Raw genomic sequence first — 19,325 nt, 5'->3', positions numbered from 1 at the left:
TGGAGTTCGTTCATAAAATAATTAAGTCTTCCGGCTGAATATCAAAATGTATTCAAAAATTTAAAAACTATCTTGTAGATAGCAGTTAAGTTTTTGTTTTCTTTGATATTTAAGATTTACTCGCTCACTTCCAAACTAAACACAAACCCTTTAAAAATCACTCTCCTGCTCCTACAGACGATCGTCCATGATAAAAATAGTCGAGTTTGACCCAATTACCCGGCTAGTAAGTCCCCTTTCTTCACCAACGATTGTGTTCGATGTTGAGTACGAACCCGAACAATTGCAGGGCAGTGTGGTTTCCACTGCAGCAAACTCCTGTGTAGAATGGGAAGGAAAATGTCCCACCATATCGCTTCGGCAACTGTCCGAAGATCCTGCAAGGTGCTAGGACAGCGTTCACCAAGTACTTGTTTAATGATTTCAGACCCACAGTAGTCCATTGGTGAGGCATTCGGATTTCACAGGGATGGACGAAAAATGGGATCACTCGAATTTCTGGCCTCTTTCGTCTTCCTTGCGTAGAACGTCTGGGACGACCATGCGGTATAGCTCGCGCCCTTGTCCATTTGGATTCAAGATCTGTGGTCTCCTACAGGTGGGGGGATGTTTGTGTCATACAGAGGGTCTATAATGTTCTCCTGGAAGTAAGCTGCGTTCCTCAACTACAATATTCCACCAGTACCGAAAATCCCTTGGAAAAAATTTCCTTGCACTGCACGGTTCTTTGTGGTCTGTTTGATGGTAGAAAATGGATCGAACTCTTGTCTCATCCAGGTAGAGCCACCCCTCACCCAGGGTACAATATCCCTTTCCATTAGTCCCCTGCGAGGCATGTTTCAACTGTTTTAGCGTTTAAGAACTACTTCTGGATGTGGTGTCCAAGCGCTTTGTGGCGCGCTTCCAATGCAATGTTCTTCTGAATGATGGAAACTGAGCCTCTTGGGATATAGTTGTCGCATAGTCAAACTTCTGTGTTAGGGGATTGTCCTGTGTCACTGTTCTCCTAATGACGTGCATTGTATTGGGGGTTAGAGCCGACTGGAGCCGTGTTCTCCTCAATTTCCGGCCGTTCATATACCGCAGAGGCGTTAGACACATCGTCAGATGATGAGACTAATACCAGCTTTGTTGACGATTAAAACACATTCTTTGCACTGGCTATTGCTAAGTGGCTATGGTGGGAGGCGGAAAGTCCGCAAATGAATCCTTCACAGAAAGCTGTCTCATTTTTACCTTCATCATTTCACACATCGTGTTCAACTGATATTGTTCTCACGTACAGGCCCCAGAGAAGCCAAGAATGTATCGGCACGTAATAGCAATTAGATGTGTCGTAACGAGGGTTAGTGATAATCAACTGTTACTCTCATGGGCTACGTTCTGTAATTTACATTCAACTTTTCAGTTTTTTTTTTTTTTTTTTAATAATTTTTTATGCTTATTCCCTATTTCCTTCTCTCGTTGCAAGTATTTTTGGTAATATGTCTTGACATCTTTTACATAAATAATTGATCTGAATACGTTCAGTGCCTCCTACTTCTCATACACTACCATAAATACGCTTTGTGCACGATCTTTGGAATTTTTTTTAAGTATTGGAAGAATGAAATTCACCAAATGTCAGACGTATGAAATTAATTTAGAACCAGAAAACTACTATTTTACGACGTGCATTCAAAAAGATAGTCACACATGATTTTAGGCAGTCAATGAAACTGCATTGAGTGAAGCACTACAATGCAAAATGACACAGATATCACTCACTATTGTTGGACATAGTAACCCAATCTCTGAAAACAATGGTCCGAAAGTTCCAGTAATCGTTCAATTTCCTATCAAATGAAATCCATTCCTTGGCAACGGAGGCACTACTGACGAACAGCCTTTTAAACTTCTTCACCGTTGGCAAATTGTTGTCTATCCTAATGTTCTTTAAGTTTGCCGAAAATATGAAAATCGCATGGTGCAAGATCTGCACCGTCGGGCAAATGCTGCCATACCTCCTATCCAAATCGCTGAAGCAGGTTTACGGTGTATTTATATGTGCGGGTTTGCGTTGTAGTGAAGGAGAACAATGACTCTGCTCAATCTGCAACACGTCTTATTCTTTATAACAGTGCACAACGACTGCAATGTTTGGCAATACGAATCGCCCCTAATGGTTATGAATCTTTGTGTTGACTTTGTACACCACCCACTCACAATCGAAGAAACAACAGAGTCGATGACCTTCCCTGCTGATGGCATTACTGCATTTCTTCCGTACAGGTAAGAATCTCCATTCCATAGATGCCCTCCATCTCCGTCTCATTCCCTATAAAGATATGGAACAGGAACTCACTGCATTCTTCAGAGGTATGTAGCAAGAAGCTGCATTTTGTTTTCAGATGTCAACCAGTGGCGTTTTCTATGGGTATGCAATTCCTGTGTCAACGCTCAAAGATTTATTATTATTATTTTTATTCTATAATGAGGCAGGTAGAGAAGCAAGTCGTTGTCAACGCTTTGGCTGCATTTCTACTACGTTACAAGACTTATATTGCGCATGCCTTCATGCTTTTCATCTCGTACTTAAGCGATCCAAGCCGCTGTTTTCAATTTCAACGATGAGTTGTTCTGTGGCTCTCTTCGTCTTTCGCGTTTACAATTGTCGTGACTCTTTAGATTTTGAAGATGGTTAGTGAAAGCATAATTCAAAAACTATTTAAAAAATCTTTTTCATTACTTTCTTACATTGAGAGGAAACAAATAATCGACAATAGCTGACCGTGAACTAATCTCACAGTATCAACTAATGTGAAAGGCAAACGTTGTGATGGTTTTGAGAGACATTTTCGAATGGAGCTGTACAACATTTCGGATTAGCTTTGCGGGTGTAGTGAATAAATTTTACTACGGAACAGGTTTGTCATCCTCAACTAAAATATTTAGTAATATCAAGGATCCGAGAATTTGAACAATTTACTGGATTTAGACTTCAAGGATTTGAATGATCTACTGGATTTAGACATCAAGGATTTAATTCCTTAAATCTTGCTAAGGTAGACAAATTTACGCTATTTTCTCGTTTACAGCATGTCGCCTGAGCTGGATCCTTACCAGCCGCCATCATTTTCACAGAAAATGTTTATTTCAAAGGAAGACATCGTTCAAACTAGACTTTGAGGTTTAGGAGCCAGTCAGCCACATACTCATATTACCTAATTACTGAAGAACACACACTTGATACAGAGAAATGACACAGACCTAAACAGAAATTGAACTAGACTTTATTGGTCTATAGCTCTATTTAATTCAGGAAGCGAATCTGCTCTTAAATGACCGAATCTACTTTGTAACTCTCTTTAACCTTCGTAAGCTCACCTTTTCATTTGTTGGTACTACTTTCTGGTAATCATCTGGCAACAGCATAGCAGGGCATGTCGAGTATAGATCCTCCAATTCTTCCGGACACAAAGCACCGTCTTGGTCTTTATCATATTTTTCAAAGATCATTGTTAGAAAATGTTGCCCACGATGTGTTAATTCGGTGCTGCAACCCGATGGAACTCGTAATCTGAAAGAGAAAGTTTACCTTAATAAACAGACATCAATCGACAATCTTTTAAAGAGATTTGAATTGGGAAATAATATCTGTGGACATCACAATATCACAATATGTAGAAGAAATTCTGCTATATATATATATATATATCTTTTGTGGTGAGTATTAGCTATTTGCTTTTCTCATTGAATATCTGTAGACATTTAATTACGACTTATTAGTTTAATATGGCATTAGGTCATCAGTGATCATGATCACTGATCGTGATGATCATGATCGTAATCGTAATGATCATGATCGTAATGATCATGATCGTAATGATCATGATCACTGATCGTGATCACTATCCAGTGATCATGATGATCCGAAAATTGGAAAATGAAATTTTAAACTTTAGTGGTGAGAACAAGTTCTACCATCGTCTTGTAAGGCTTTTGCTTAGCAACTTGTTCTCAGCACTAAAGTTTCAAACTTCATTTTCCGATTTTCGAATTCAATAGAACTTGGCATTGTTTAAGATTTCTATTCTTTTTCTAGCCGAAAGAAGTGATAAATATATGATAACTTGACTCTGTTTTCACATTTGTGCTTTTGATAGGATGAAAGTTATAGGGTCTTTCTAAAATCTGGTACCGTAGGTCTAGTGTATACAGCTAGTAATCAAAATATTAAGAACACTCACGTACTGCAGAACGTAATCTTTGAAGTTATTACTACTAAAATTTTTCCATTACGATTTCTTTATATTGAATGAATGTAGAGTATAGCTTCGTGTGTGCAAGAGAGCAGATATTGGTAATAGGAGACTCTCCGATATTAAAAGACGGCAAATTGTAAGGAAGTACATGTATCCAAGATTATCAGTGGATTAGCTGTGTAGAAAGAAACTATGTTTAAGGTAATAAAGAACTCGCAGGAAGGTATCAACCCAGAATACAAATAGTGGCCGGAAACCAAACATAAGTTAGAAATCTCGCCGAACATTGAAGAGAATTTCAAGAACTGAAGAGATAATACGACACAACTGACTGCAGAATTCAAAGTAGGGCAACTAACTGCAAAATTCAACAAGCATCTGAAGTGGCTGTTTCTACAAACACAGTCCGATTTGAGCTCGATAACCTCAACATCTGCGGTCGGATTGTGATTTCGAAACCTCTGATCACCGGATGGTCCGCTGAGTTTACTTTCTTCTTATTTCCAACAAAAGACCGTGTTTATTTGAGAGGGACGCCCAAGAAGTGTATGCTCTGGACTGAAAACCTTCTATCTTTAGAAATGGCGACGGCTGTGTGCTTGTATGAGCCGCAATTTCATCATATTCCATTGTCCTGTTATTACTCGCCAGTGATTATGTGCACATTTTTGGTGACTACGCATATCATGTGGTACTGATGTTGTTCCGTAACAACTGTCTTTCAAAATCACTAAGCGCCAGTGCACCTAGGCAGACACGTCAGGCGTGGCCCAATGTATCCCTGGACTTGAACATTACTGAACATCTATGGTCAGTTTTAGAGCAACAAGTCCGGCGATAATTTCTTCCTCCATCATTTCTGATGTAACAGAGTGTTGCACTGCATTAAGAATGGTCTATTTTTTCTCTGTAAATGATTCTCAACTCCGTGATAAACACAAGCTACACTACAGGTGAAAATATGGTCCAGCGCAGTAGTAATGAGGTAAGTTGATTTCTGTTTTTTCGATTATATATATATATATGTATTAGCTGAAAACTTCGCACGAAGAGAATATGTTTATGGACACCCCTTAGGATACTTATTTCAATGAAAAAATAATTATAAAAATCCGTAATGTCATCCCTTCTCGACCCGCATGGTAATGGTGGCTCCACCTGGACCTAAACGACATTAGAAGTGTCACTACTTATCTCAGCGACCTCGAAATGTGTTTATTAGACACTAATTTCGGTCATTCTCGATTATTTTTACATTTCACTCCTCCGCACCCTTACTTTCATCCCCATACCGATGTGATAAAAGCATAAGATAGACTAAGGTCCACTCATATACAAAAAATTATCAAATTTGGTGCAGCGATATAGGGGTTGATCGACAAACCTCGTCCAATAATTTTTATTTATATAGAAAATTCTCCCTATATCCCTTTAGAACGGAATTTTTAAAATCGCTGAGAAATGTTTACCCTTATTTTTAATAAGGAGTTTATATACCGAGTTTCAACTTTTTAATTTGACGAGCTCAATGAGGCACTGTATTTTTGGAGTAAATATTTGAACCCACTCTAAACCCTAAACCACTCCGGAAAATTAATGTAATAAAACCTAAGTTGGGCTAGGGTCTACTCATGTGGAAAAGCCTTCAAAATTGGTCCTGTGGTCTAACAGGAGCTAACCGTTTTTACATTTCTTATATATATATATTACACCAGCAGCAACGTGTTGCCCCTGTCACAAAATAAGGAACTAAACATAATAAAGAATAACTAAACATCATACAGTAAACTACTGAGTAGAATAAGTAACAAACAGAGCACGGCTAAGGGTTGCCCTGTAAATTCCCGAGCCACTGACATCCCCGTTCTTTCCTAAGCTTGATCGGAACTGACACCCAACAGCCCAGCTATCCCGAAAGTCCAGTAATCGATGACAGACTCCGATAGATTTGACAGTAATTTCGGTTACCTTAGACATTTTATTTCTCACGTCTTCTCACTCACCACGCAGATGTAGATTGAATTTGGATTTTAACGGTATCTGAAGTGTGAATATTTATCTCAGCGACCCAGAAAAGTATGGATTTGACACTAATCTCGGTAGTTTTCGATTATTTTTGCGTCTGAAACTGGAGTTAAACGACATCGAATGTGTCATAATTTATCTAAGCGATGCTGAAAACAATGAATTCAACACTACGTCGGTCGTTTTCGATAATTTATATATCACTCCCTACTCCTCCCCAGGTATGCTAAAGGGTGTTACTCCACATTATCCGGGCTATAAGTAATATTGTGCCAAGTTTGATTAAAATTGGTGCAGGGATTCCAGAGTTATGCTGGAACATATTGTATGGTATATAATATAGTTGTTCACTGATACAATTTTAACGCTCTAGATCTTTTACTTTCTTACATTTCAGTGGATTTATGTCTTTATGTACAACAACTTTATTCCCTACCCGCTGATCTAATGGTTACCGCCTTCGTTGCTCGTGGTCCTGGGTTCGATTCCCAGTAGAAGAGCTAACAAATATGAATGCATTACGGTAGTTCGGATCCCACCTTAAACTGTAGGTCCACGTCTCATAGTGTCTCGGCGCTAAAAAAAAGGGGGGGGCTTAAACTTCAACAAACAAATAAATAAATCAACTTGATGTTCTTGAATTTTTTAACTGTAAATTCTATTTAATTATTAAAAAATTAAAGCGAAGAAAATTTTATAGGTTGGTTTTGGAGATAACTACATGTTGCTAAGAGCGATAAGACTTGATAAAACATGTTTCAAAAGCGACATCGATAATTAATTACGCAATGTTCAGGCCATATCGTTAAATCTGAACTATGATAACACTGACAATACCATATGACACATTTATAAACGACAAAATTTATATATACTTACGGAGGATAAAGGTACTCTTTAGCGATTTGAAGATCATCATTATACCCAAATTTCCTGAGCACTGTCCATGTAGTTTCATTACGTCCTCTTTGAATAAATAGGCAGTGTAAAAAAAGGAAGCCTGCAATAACAAACGAATAAATAAACATTTATGAGATCTAACTATTTTGAAACTATTGGTAGACATTTACAGATATTTATTGATTACTGTGGAAGGAAGTCTGCTTAAGCTAAGGGTGTTCCTTCAAAGATCATGTAATTACAGAATATTATTTAAATAAGAACAAGGAAACCTATGAATGCCATGCCTATCACAAAAGCATTTAGCTGTTAATCGAACCTACGTCTTTTAAATCAGATGAGCATTCTGCGACCATTAAGCCATCGTGGTATGATTTCTCATTTCTGGGCAGACGCTTCCGCTCTCTTGTACTTTTTTTTTTTTGGGGTCATTCTAGGCGCGTTGAAATTCGAGTCATCGATAAGATCAAGGTTTAAGTTGACAAGTTGACAAAAGCCCATATCATTATAGAGCTGTTGATGTTTAACCTCCCATATTTTGCTGATAGGTCGTACAAAATTGAGAAAGAAAAAGCCCAAATAGTATATTTTATTTTCAAAAGTGTATTTTACACACACTGTTATATACAACGTAACTCATACTACGATTTTTTTTTTAAATACACATAAAATACACAGTGTGGCAATTTGAAATTGAGACTGGAGCTGTAGAAAAAACGAGACTGAACATAGAAACTTTCTTACTTTGGATCATTTCAAGTACAACCTTCCTGCATTCATACATCGTTGCGCACTGGCTGTCAGTGAATAGAAGGATTGCTGGAAGTCCTTTTGTGAAATGTTGTTGAAAACCCTTGTCGTAGCCCTCGTGATGGCCGTTACGTCATCAAAGCACGAACATCTGAGGAAGACTTGAGTTTAGGAAATAAAAAATAATCGTACGGGCCCACAGACTAGGGAAGGTGGGATAACACACATATCCCTTTTGGAACAAGAAGTCTTGCACGATCATTGCCTTGTGACTTGAGGCACTGCCATGAAGCAGACGCTACTGAACATCGCACCGATATTGGGGCCTCATATGTGTGATACTTTGTAGTAACCCCTTCAATACCTTAAGATAAAATAAGGCATTAAATGTCTGTCCTGTAGGCACAAATAATCCACAATGCCCTTACTATCGTTAAAAACAATGAGCAAAAGCTTGATTTTGGTTTTTGATTGGTGCAGATTTTTGGCTTGTGGAGAGTTAGGAGACTTGCACTTTTACGTTTTGCCGGCGGGTCATATTGAAAAGCCCACGTCTCATCCCCAGTAAGGATATTCAGGAAGAAGTTAGGATCCCTCACTGCACCCGGACATGTGTCGTCTTCAATTGACTGGTATCATGTATCAGTTACTCCCGAAAAATTCCATTCCTCTTTTGTTTGCACCATAGCTGACTTGCACAGTTGTACAACACGTTGAGGAAAAAAGTTAGTCCCAATTTCAAATTACTGTACTGTGTACTACATTTTACTACCGTCTAATGCTTTAACTAACGAAACTCGAAGGTCAAACTTGAAATATCCTTATGAAAATTAAGCTACGTACTGAAACCTTTACGCATTCTTGAAAGATGCATATTTCATTACCTACAAAGGTACACTCATGCTCAAAATAACTGTTGCATGTCTATAAATGTGTTGTTGTAGGAATATAATTTGATGACGAGTTCGTCCGGTATTTCTTATAACGTTAATATGTGTATAATCGGCAAAGACATGTGTGTGGAAAATTTTATGTCAAAAGAGCAGTAAATGAGAACAATAAAACGAAAATAAAACTTCTTGTCCATTTAGCAACATTTTATTTTACTCATTTTAATTTTCGTATTTATAATTCTTTTTCTATGAAACTTACCACAAATATACATTTCCTGATTATAGACAGAGTATCAGTATTAAAAGTAGCCTGAAAAATCATTATCAAATTATATTCTTACAAGAAGACAGTTATAGATATCATTTTGGACAATAGTGTACATGCATAACCTCTAGCAAGTGCAACTTAGAATCACAGAAATGAACAAATATGTCATTCAGAATTTTAAAAATGTATCCCATGCGAATAATTTCATGAAGTTCAATATAGCATAAAAGTTTGTTTACCTTTTAAAGTAATGCAATCACCGGCTACACCATCAGAGATATTTCTTCTTAATACAGTTTTCACATCCTCCAGTACCTGAGGTTGCAATGGTGCATTAAAGCATTTTCTTTGAAAGGCATTTAACTCAATGTCATTTAACAATCCATCATTATCTGTATCACATATCTACAAGAAAAAAATCATTATTATTAGTAAAATGTTCATTTGCATTTAATGACAAGGTACATAAGAACTAATACAGTGCATAAAGAAAGAAAGAAAAAAAACTTAATGTCTTAACACTTATTAATAACATTAAAATTACACAATAAATACTCATGTCAGAAAAATTCCACATTCCCTTGTCTGGCATCTGAATCCACGTACTTATGTTTGAAAAACTTGAATATTTCTATTTCTTCCAACAGTTTTGGCACCTTACCCTTAGGTGGAATGCATCAAAGGAGAACATTCTTCATTTCTATAGGCTTTCTTGAACGTAAAAATAGTACGAATAAAAGTAGAGCGCGTTTAAAAGCATTTATTTAATGAGTTATTTTTGAACCTATACCACTGCATTAAATCAACACTAGGATATCTTAATAAGCTGTTTTGAGAAAACGTTCGTTTCTTTCTTTGATTCTCATAATTCAGGAAACTTATGAAGAAGCTTGTTTTGTCAAGCGAATCAAGTAATTTGTAAATTAACCTCTTATTTACTGTGTCAAATATTTATATACACCTAACTGTAACTGTTTCGGTATTCCCTGACTCCTTCTTCAGCAGATCGAGGCAATTCACATGCAAATCATCGCACCTTTTATAATTTTATCTTGCACCATTTCGTGTGCACAACGAACAATGAGGATGTCAGAAAACTCGAAATAATAATGGAAATTCCTTGCACTAGAATGCTCTTCTTTTGACCAGTGGTGAATTTTGAGTTTTAACGCCCCTTTCAGCAGCGAGGCTGTATGAGACGTGGACTTTCATCTTAACGTGGGATCCGAACAACTTGCGTTTCCGCCGGGAATTGAACCTGGGTCTTCCGCGCCTAACGTGCGGCTAACCTAGTGGTTCCCAACCTTTTTCGACTGACACACTTAACTGACGACACTTGCTTGATTCTCTTATTAATAATGGTATAAATTATAGTAATGAAAGACTATAAATTTCTATGAGGTAGTGACTCTATGTAGCACTGAGCATTGTGGCTGCAGCTAGAGGTGTTGGATAGTACAGTCTTCTCAAAATTAATTGTTTCATGACTTTCAAATTCTAAAATTTCGCAGCACACCCTATGGGAATGCACGACACACCAGTTGGAATCACTGCACTAACCATACAGGTATGAGGAAGCTCAACTCATATTTTAGAAGACTTATTGCAGTGAAAAATTTTATGCAGATGATTTTTATGAAAACGTACATAATTTTGGGCTTGTTTGTAGAAATACTCATTTCGGCTTAGGAAGGTGTCAGAAATCATCCAATTAGTACAATTAACAATATAATATATTAGACGCACAAAATAAAAATGGTTATAACATAAAGAAGACAGAAGGAAAGGTCAGAGAAAAGAGACAAAGGAAGAGAAGTAGAGAAAATGGCATGGGATAGAGAGCATTGGAGAAAAGACAGATATACCAGAGAACTTATTAAGGAAAAGAGGTTTGAACACATACAGAAAAGAAGAAGAATCCTAGAAGTGATTAAGAAAATGAGGAATGTGAAGGGCATAAAAGAAGATGATGAAGGAGTAGTGTATGAAGTAAAATGTAAGAAATGTGATATGTTATATATATTGGAGAAACAGGAAAAAAAAAGCTTAAAGAAAGAGTAAAACAACATAAGGATGCCGTGAGACTGAAAAGAGAAAATAACGCGATATATAAACATGTAAAAGAAATAAGACATGATATAGATTGGGAAGAGGTACAAGGTTTAGAAAAAGAGAATAGAACATTAATAAGAAAATGGAAAAAAGCGAGAAGGATTAAGAGAGAAAAAAGATAAATATTATGGGATAGGTTATTAGAAAGAATTGAGCAACAAAAATTCACGAATATTTGGGTTGATTTTAGTTTAGCGTCCCTTTCAGCAGCGAGGCTATATGAGACGTGGACCTACTGATTAACGTGGAATCCGAACCACATGAGCTCCCGCCGGGAACACGAATATTTGGGAATAAGATTTGTCAAATATCGATACATGAAAATGTTTTCTCCTGTGAGAGTTATCATTTCGGGTAGAGTGGTTCCTGTTGGAGAGTGGATTTGATACACAAGTGTTCACAATGTTTCGAAGACGATATTAGTGAAAACAGTTTTTAAATCGGTTCAGTAATAACAGTACTACAAGTAAAAAACAGAAATGACGGTTGGTGGTGTTATAAGTTCGAGACCTTCAAACAATGAGCGATAGTTTAACATTTAAATAAACGCAGACAATAGGCCTAAATAATATGGACCAGCCTGATGAAAATAACAAAAAATCCGACCAATAACACAAACGATGACTATCAACGCTACACAGCACGATCCTTCCAATTTAATCCCAAACGCAAATACAGGCGTTAGCTCGGATGTACCCAATAGTGTATCATGTTCTTACTGCAACAGACATTTTTTCAGCCAGAGAGGTTTAGCTATTCACAAAGACAGATGCCACCATAAACTTTTTAGTAACAAACCATCATCCAGTAAAATAGTTTTTGAAGGCATGAATTTCAATTCTGAAGATTCTGTATCTAATGTTTGTGATGTTATCGCCTATTTAAAAGCCAACATTCCAGTTCTTCACCGAGTTCCTCGAGGAGCTAGATTGGCCGTAGCAGAATCACTTCAAGACGTACTACAAAAGATAATGAAAACTGACAATCTTGAATCTTGGACATACCTTTTCCTTTACCTATTTGTAGTACTCTGTGTCCGAAAAAGTAACTAACCTCACTCACATTGTGGGTAAAGCATAGTCAGGACTTGATCAGACTCTCATAGGGATGCTTTATCAACCCACTTTATGCATACATACAAAACTCGTCAACCACGAACATCCAACTCATTTAATATCAAGACAATCGAACACAAACTGGCGGAGGAAAACATACGAGGAGCAGTGAGATTGTTATCTTCCGAGTATGTTTTAACTTCTCTGTATACATCAGTACTGGAATCCCTCAGAGAAAAACATCCTTCTCACTCTCATTCATTGAATTTTCCTGAACCTTCCAAGGCATTCATTACTGTTACTGAAGTTTCAGCATCAGAACTTATCAAAGCACTTAAATCTTTCCCGACGGGTTCAGCACGCGAAATGGATAATCTCCGTTCAGCGGTTCAAAAAGATCTTATTATGATTCAAGATTCCGAGACGAAAGAGAGATTAATCAACTCAATCTGCGGATTATTAAATCTGATAATTTCAGGAAAATTACCAGCCTTGATAAATCCGATTTTTTCGGCTCTTCACTCATTGCGCTTAAGAAGAAAAGTGGCATTCGACCAGTAGCAGTAGGCAGTAGCGTACCCAGGAATTTATTTCGGGGGGGGTCCAAACTAAATATGAAGCTATTTTATATTAAAATTGCTAAAATTGCCCCTAAAATTAGGCAAAATTTTTAAAAAGTCGAAATTTCGGGGGGGGTCCGGACCCCCGTGTCCCCCCCCCCCTCCGTACGTCCCTGGCAGTAGGGAATGTGTGGAGACGACTCACAGCTAAAATTATATGCTCCAGGTTCCAGAATGCGAGAATAATTAATTGATATATTATCCCCACACCAGTTAGGAGTCTGCGTACCCTACGGAGCTGAAATTGCGGCCTATACAGCACGAATGTTTTATCCCTTTAATCATCCTCAAGCTAAAGCCCTGCTCAAAATACACTTCAAAAATGCCTTCAACGAAATTAACCGAGATTCAATGCTCTCTTCAGTTAAAAACCACTTCTCTCTCTCTCTCTCTTTTTATTTTTTTAATTTTTTTTTAAACATATATACATACATACATACATACATATATCAGAGCTACTCACAACCTAGCTACCTTTTTATAGGAGATAATATTATCCTTTCGCAACGTGGAGTTCAATAGGGAGATCCACTAGGTCCTGCTCTATTTGGTTTAACTCTTCAGCCTATAGTTAGAGATATTAATACTGAGCTCAACATTTGGTATTTAGACGATGGCATTATAGCTGGAGAAACCGAGTCAGTATTACATACTTTAGTTCATATACGCACACAAGCAAAATCGATCGGATTCTCTCTCAATTACTCGAACTGCGAAGTCAGCTTTCTAAGAGCAACAAATGCTGAAACTCAATATCTATATGATAGATTCAACGATGCGGCGCCTGGGATTAAATTATTAACATCTTCTAACGGCGAAATGCTAGGAGCTGCTCTTTTATCAGACACCAGGAGTAAGCTATTACTGGAAAATATTTCATCTTTAAATCATCTACTTTCACGCCCTTCCAAACTTTCTGCACATTCAGCATTTTACCTTCTCAGAGCATCTTTCTCGATCCCAAGATTGTTGTATTTTCTACGGTGTTCCTCATCCTGGAGAGACGATAATCTACTGCAGAAATTCGACAACGCTCTTAAAACAGGATTGGAGAATGTTCTGAATTGTACCCCCAGTGATGAAGCATGGCTACAAGCATCATTACCAGTCAGAAATGGTGGTCTTGGAATCCGTCGTGCCACAGATTTGGCTATCCCGTTTTTACTTGTCTCTTTCTATAGTTCAAGACAACTGATCGGAACCCTTTTATAGAGGGAGGACGAAGAAGTCACCAACTCCGATATGCTGGACTGCATAGCTAAATGGTCAAATTTAGTTGGGTCAGACCCCCCGGCTTCTGAAAGTCTAAATAATCAGTCGGTCTGGGACGAGCCCATCATGAACTACCGTCAGACTTCTAACATCGAAACAAGGCCAGGTTTCCTGCTGTAATGTGCCCTGTAAACGGTGCATGGCTTCAAGCACTACCCTCACCTTATCTCGGTCTACACCTAGACAACGAAAGCTTCCGAGTATCCATTGCCCTTCGACTAGGAGCAAATATATGCAAGCCACACCATTGTCCAAGTTGCAACGTTTTCGTAGATAAAAGAGGTTTACACGGCCTATGATGCAAAAGCAGTGCGGGCAGACATTCACGCCATTCGAACTTGAATGACATAATTTTGAGAGCTTTAACATCTGCAGGGGTACAAGCAGTGAGAGAACCAATTGGTTGCAGCCATTCAGACGGAAAAAGGCCAGATGGTATGACGTTAGTGCCATGGAAGCAAGGAAAAGCGTTGATTTGGGATTTCACTTGCTCAGACACTTATGCCCTCTCCAATCTTCATCAACAAAAGCAGGACTTATCGTTTCACGAAGAGCAAAAGAAAAAATAAATAAATATATTAATCTCCTAGTTAAGTACTGGATTGTAGCAATAGCAATTGAATCTAGTGGTTCCTGGGATCAAGAGGGAGCTAAATTTATTAACGAAATCAGCAAACGTAGATCTATTAAATCAGGAGACACTCGAGCTAATTTTTTTCTAATTCAACGCATTAGCATGGCCATTCAACGAGGAAACGTAGCCGCTATTATGAGTACGTTACCCACCGGTAAGGAGTTAGAAGAGATTTTTCTTTTATAATTTCTAACGGAGTCTAGTACACTAACGGCATTGAAATTTTGGAAAGAAAGTTAAGGAGATATAGCATACATTTACGCCCCAAATATCCTAGGAATCAAAGCATTGGTTAATTCAATTGAACAGTACTATGTTAACTTTGATGAAAACCAATTCTCAGCAGAAAGCGCGGCAGATCAAATGTAGATACGAACTTGGAGAGTAAATTAGCAAGGCTTTGAAGATCTGGAAGGCAGAGGACGTTTCGGGAAAAGTGGAGTTGATATCAACAGTTTAACTGCTTTTGAAAGTATTTTGATAATGGTATTTTCATTGTTCTCTTTAATTTTTAACAATATTGAGTTTTCATTGTTAGCAATTAATTTCCAACGGTTAGCTGAAACATTATGTATTATATCTTATTGTTATATTAAAAATTTAAAATTATATAATGGGCAACAATTGAAATTGTATGTGAATGATTTAGCAATATGATGTTTCTATTTCCTACATTAATATGAACATACATAGTGAAGTCCGAGCAGCACATCATTACGTTATGGAAACTGTTACAAAATATTTTAATTTTTAATAAAGAATCACATACTCTGGTCTGAAAAATATTAATGATTGAAACAAAATAAAAGATTACGTTTACAATTATAAACATGCGTCAACTCATACACTTAGATAAGTATTCCAAGTATTTATTCAAGTATTTCACTGTCTAATTGGCAATGGGTATATCCCAAAATCACATTTTTTAAAGCTCTTTTCTGTCAATTAATCTACGGTAGCGAGACTGAAGTACATACAATACCGACTGAATAACCATGCTAACAATAAATTTCCTTTGTTCTCGTCACGAAGTTGCATATATTACTCCAATGCCAACCACTAATATCACGAAATGTTTATATTAATTGAACAATAACACTATGTATTGATTCCATTGACCGACACATATTTGTATAGATTGATTCCTTAATATACATACACATTACCTCTCATTTATACAGACAACGGTAACATCATTATCAGCTGACTGTGTTAGCAATAAAATATATATACAGTCTTCTTCTTGTTCACCTCAACCATAGGTTGGTGGATAACATGGAAATTTTAAAACTTTCTCTCGCTTGGGAGAGCTGTTTTATACTTTGATAAAGTCTCTTCTTTGTAACTGCGTCTAGATATTCTATCCTTGGTCTTCCTCTTCCTAGTTTTCCTTCTGCCTTGCCCTCTATCAGCACGGTGATTCAATTGGAGTGCCGAGTAAGATGGCCAAGCATGCTGTTTCTTCTTTTTCCTATTATCTTCATGATCTGTTGTCCTTCATTAGCTTCCTTTAGTACGTCTTTGGTCCATGATATAGGCAGCATTCTGCGCCAACACCACATTTCAAATGCTTCGAGCTTGGATATTTCAGCTTTTCTCAATGTCCACGTCTCTGATCCGTAAAGCGCCACTAGAGGAATTTAGAAGTACAATAGAGGTTATATCTTTTGAGAAATTTTATTTAAACGTATAATTGTTTGCCTGAATGTACGCTATTACAAATATCGACGTAATGCATTATATTTCCACTTTTGAGGCTGCAGCTAAAACCGTTACGATTGTAGACTTTCAAACTATGCTATGAATAAGTATGAGAAGTCTTATAGAACGGCTATGTCCGTCCGTGTGTCCTCTGTTGACAGTTATCAAAGCAAAAACGGTAAGAGCAAATGAGAAATGTTTTATTGATATGGATTCAGCGTCCAAAGAATATGTTTCACCTCTTCTTTTAACCCACTATTCACATTAGAAGTAGCTGAAATCGACCATTTCCGGTTTCAACGTTGATTATCGTAAAGTAACAACGATAATAGATAGCGAGAAACTATTTTGGAAATGGATTCAGCGTCTGAAGAATAGATTTCATCTCACCCTCATCTCTACTAAAGCCAGAAGTGGTAGAAATCGATTATATTTTCGGTTTCAACATTGATCTCGACAGAGCAAAAGCGGTAAAGGCGAGAAATGCCCTCTTGACATGGATTTAATCACGTATAAGGAATAACGTCCCTCGGTTATCTCACTATTGCTGTGATACATTATACACCAGCTCTTGTAAAGTTACAGAAAGCTAAAGTTTAACATTCAACATCCTATGAGTTATGTTGTCATTTACCTACATTAGTTACTTCATCTTTGACAATTAGATTTGATCTACGAATCCCAGCTCCTAACATCGTAATCTTATTTCATCTCAAAATTTTAGAAACACAGGGGCAAACAGCATTTCTACTTTTTGTAATGGCCTCTAGTGCATCTGAATAATCTGTAAATAAGATACTATACTTACTTTAAATATCCTCACCAAAGCTTTCTTGCAGGCAACGGTAAGCTGAGAAGAAAACAAAACCAAGTATTAGAACAACTTCCACAAGTTTCTCAAGTTCAAAAATACAATATAGCAATGTAAATACATAGTTAGGCTGTTAATGGTATAAGTATTCCTTATAAAGAGATTTCTATAATATATTTGGGCATTTAAACAATAATTCCAGAATCGAAAAGTTTTTGCATGTGAACTTAACTCTAATCACACCAATCAATATCATTATTTAACACCCTATCTTCGAATTTACTCCATACCCGCTTCTTCTTATATTTTTTCTCTACATTTTAAAATAAAAGTGATATTCCATTTGTATAAAAATGCAGAAGCAAATAAAAGATAGTAAACAAGTATTTACTATATACAAGGTTTGAGAGAAATAAAGGCGATGTTCAATTTCACACCGGATTATGTCAAGCACGTCTGGCGTAACAGTGCCAATCGCCCTGTTGATTCCTGCTTTCAGGTGGTTCACATTATCGATTTTAACATGGTATAGAATGTATTTTATAAAATCCCATAAGAAAAAAATCCCCATGATGTGAGGTCGGGCCTTTCTGGGAATCCTTGGCGTCCGATCCACTGATCTGCAAAACGACCACCCAAAAGCATAAGAAGGTGTTCCATCGTGGTGGAAGATAATTTTAGGATTAGGATTAGGAATTATATTTCTGGGAAGTCGGTATTTATGGCCTTTTAAGCTCGTCACGTATGAGGGATGACGTCCCTTGGCAATCACTCTACCCAGCAAAGTGGAGAAGGCAGGAAGCGGTCTGAGACCTTTTGTTACGTACGTAGACATGTCAGTTTTAATTCTTCCTACAGTGTTTAAATAATATTATCATATTTTGTTGCATAATAATAATAATTATTCAATTTTTCCAAGTTTTCGTTTACGTCAATTAGTTAGTCATGTTGTAATTTAACTAGCTTACATGTAGGCGTAGTGATACCAATGATCAAGTTTGTTACCCGTCGAATTTACGAAATTTCTTCTAAATTATATGAATTTCAGCTATTTTAGTATTGTCATATTCTAAATATTTGATTTCACTAATTATAATAAATAGTTTCAAAATTATTCACTCAGAAATTATTCACTCAGATGGTTATTAGAAATATGCCAATTATATTCATAGTCCCGTATACGTTCCCTTTCCTATATTTTTTAATGTAACGTTGGTATGGAAACAAGCGTGTAAACCCCTGATTTACTGAACGTCTGGGGTTGAGAAGAGGTACACCGATGGTGTTTTAAATGGAACTTAGTCGCACGTAACTTATTTTCCTATATATATATTTTGCACTTTTGCTGCTTTCAGCAAAAATAGGTACATCATTCACCTGAAGTATAATTAATAAAGTCCAAAGGAAATACTGAACTGAAATAGTAGAAGAAAATATGTTAAATAAATAATAGTACTTATTATTGCATGTATATATTCACAGAAAATAAATACCACTGGAACAAATACAGTTTAATGGATGCTTTTATTTTAGTCATAATTGTTCTTGCTGATGTTTACAAAAGTAATTTCCACAAATATTTAGACTTGATTACCTCTCTATTTTGATCCTGTTAGAGATGCATGCTTAGTAGCCCAGAAACGACGATTAGATTGTGATTTGATAATATCTGTGTTTTGAAATGTGAATTATAGAAATGAGTAGTATACGAGATTTCTATTTATGTATGGGCCAAGATTAAGTAAAATAGTCATGTATGTTACAATATGTGTAGAAAACATTCAAAACATTCAAGATTATTGCATGTATTATAGAAAATAACAATTTAATATACAATAACAATTAAAATAACTATGCTGTAAACACCTAAGCACAATTTTGTACGAAAAAGTGGAATTCATTTTATTGAAAATGTGATAATTACATAACTTATGAAAAGTAATTCCAGCAACAACTATTCACAAAATTGTAAATTAATTCAGATTACTTGTCACTAGAAATTCATTGCAAACTCTCTTTTTCTTTTAAAATGCCCATATG

The 19,325-nt window shown here is 36.6% G+C and overlaps 1 protein-coding gene across 6 annotated transcripts in view; it reads right to left on the bottom strand.

Moving 5' to 3' along the window:
- Miro (mitochondrial Rho GTPase) overlaps positions 1–19,325 on the bottom strand; it is a 73,394-nt gene that overhangs the window by 32,591 nt on the left and 21,478 nt on the right. For all 6 annotated transcript variants that reach the window (XM_081750909.1, XM_081750913.1, XM_081750912.1 and 3 more), the window contains exons 6-9: positions 17,283–17,324; positions 9,320–9,485; positions 7,149–7,269; positions 3,367–3,559 (exon numbers count right to left, since the gene is read on the bottom strand). In XM_081750909.1, coding sequence (XP_081607035.1) covers positions 3,367–3,559; positions 7,149–7,269; positions 9,320–9,485; positions 17,283–17,324 — 522 coding nt within the window. The remainder of the gene's footprint in view (positions 1–3,366; positions 3,560–7,148; positions 7,270–9,319; positions 9,486–17,282; positions 17,325–19,325) is intronic.

The sequence above is a fragment of the Thermobia domestica genome, chromosome 3 (assembly GCF_964235325.1).
Source record: "Thermobia domestica chromosome 3, izTheDome1.hap1.1, whole genome shotgun sequence".
Classification (NCBI taxonomy): Eukaryota; Metazoa; Arthropoda; class Insecta; order Zygentoma; family Lepismatidae; genus Thermobia; species Thermobia domestica.
The sequence above is the reverse complement of the archived record's forward strand: the minus strand, read 5'-3'. Positions and strand labels throughout refer to the sequence as shown.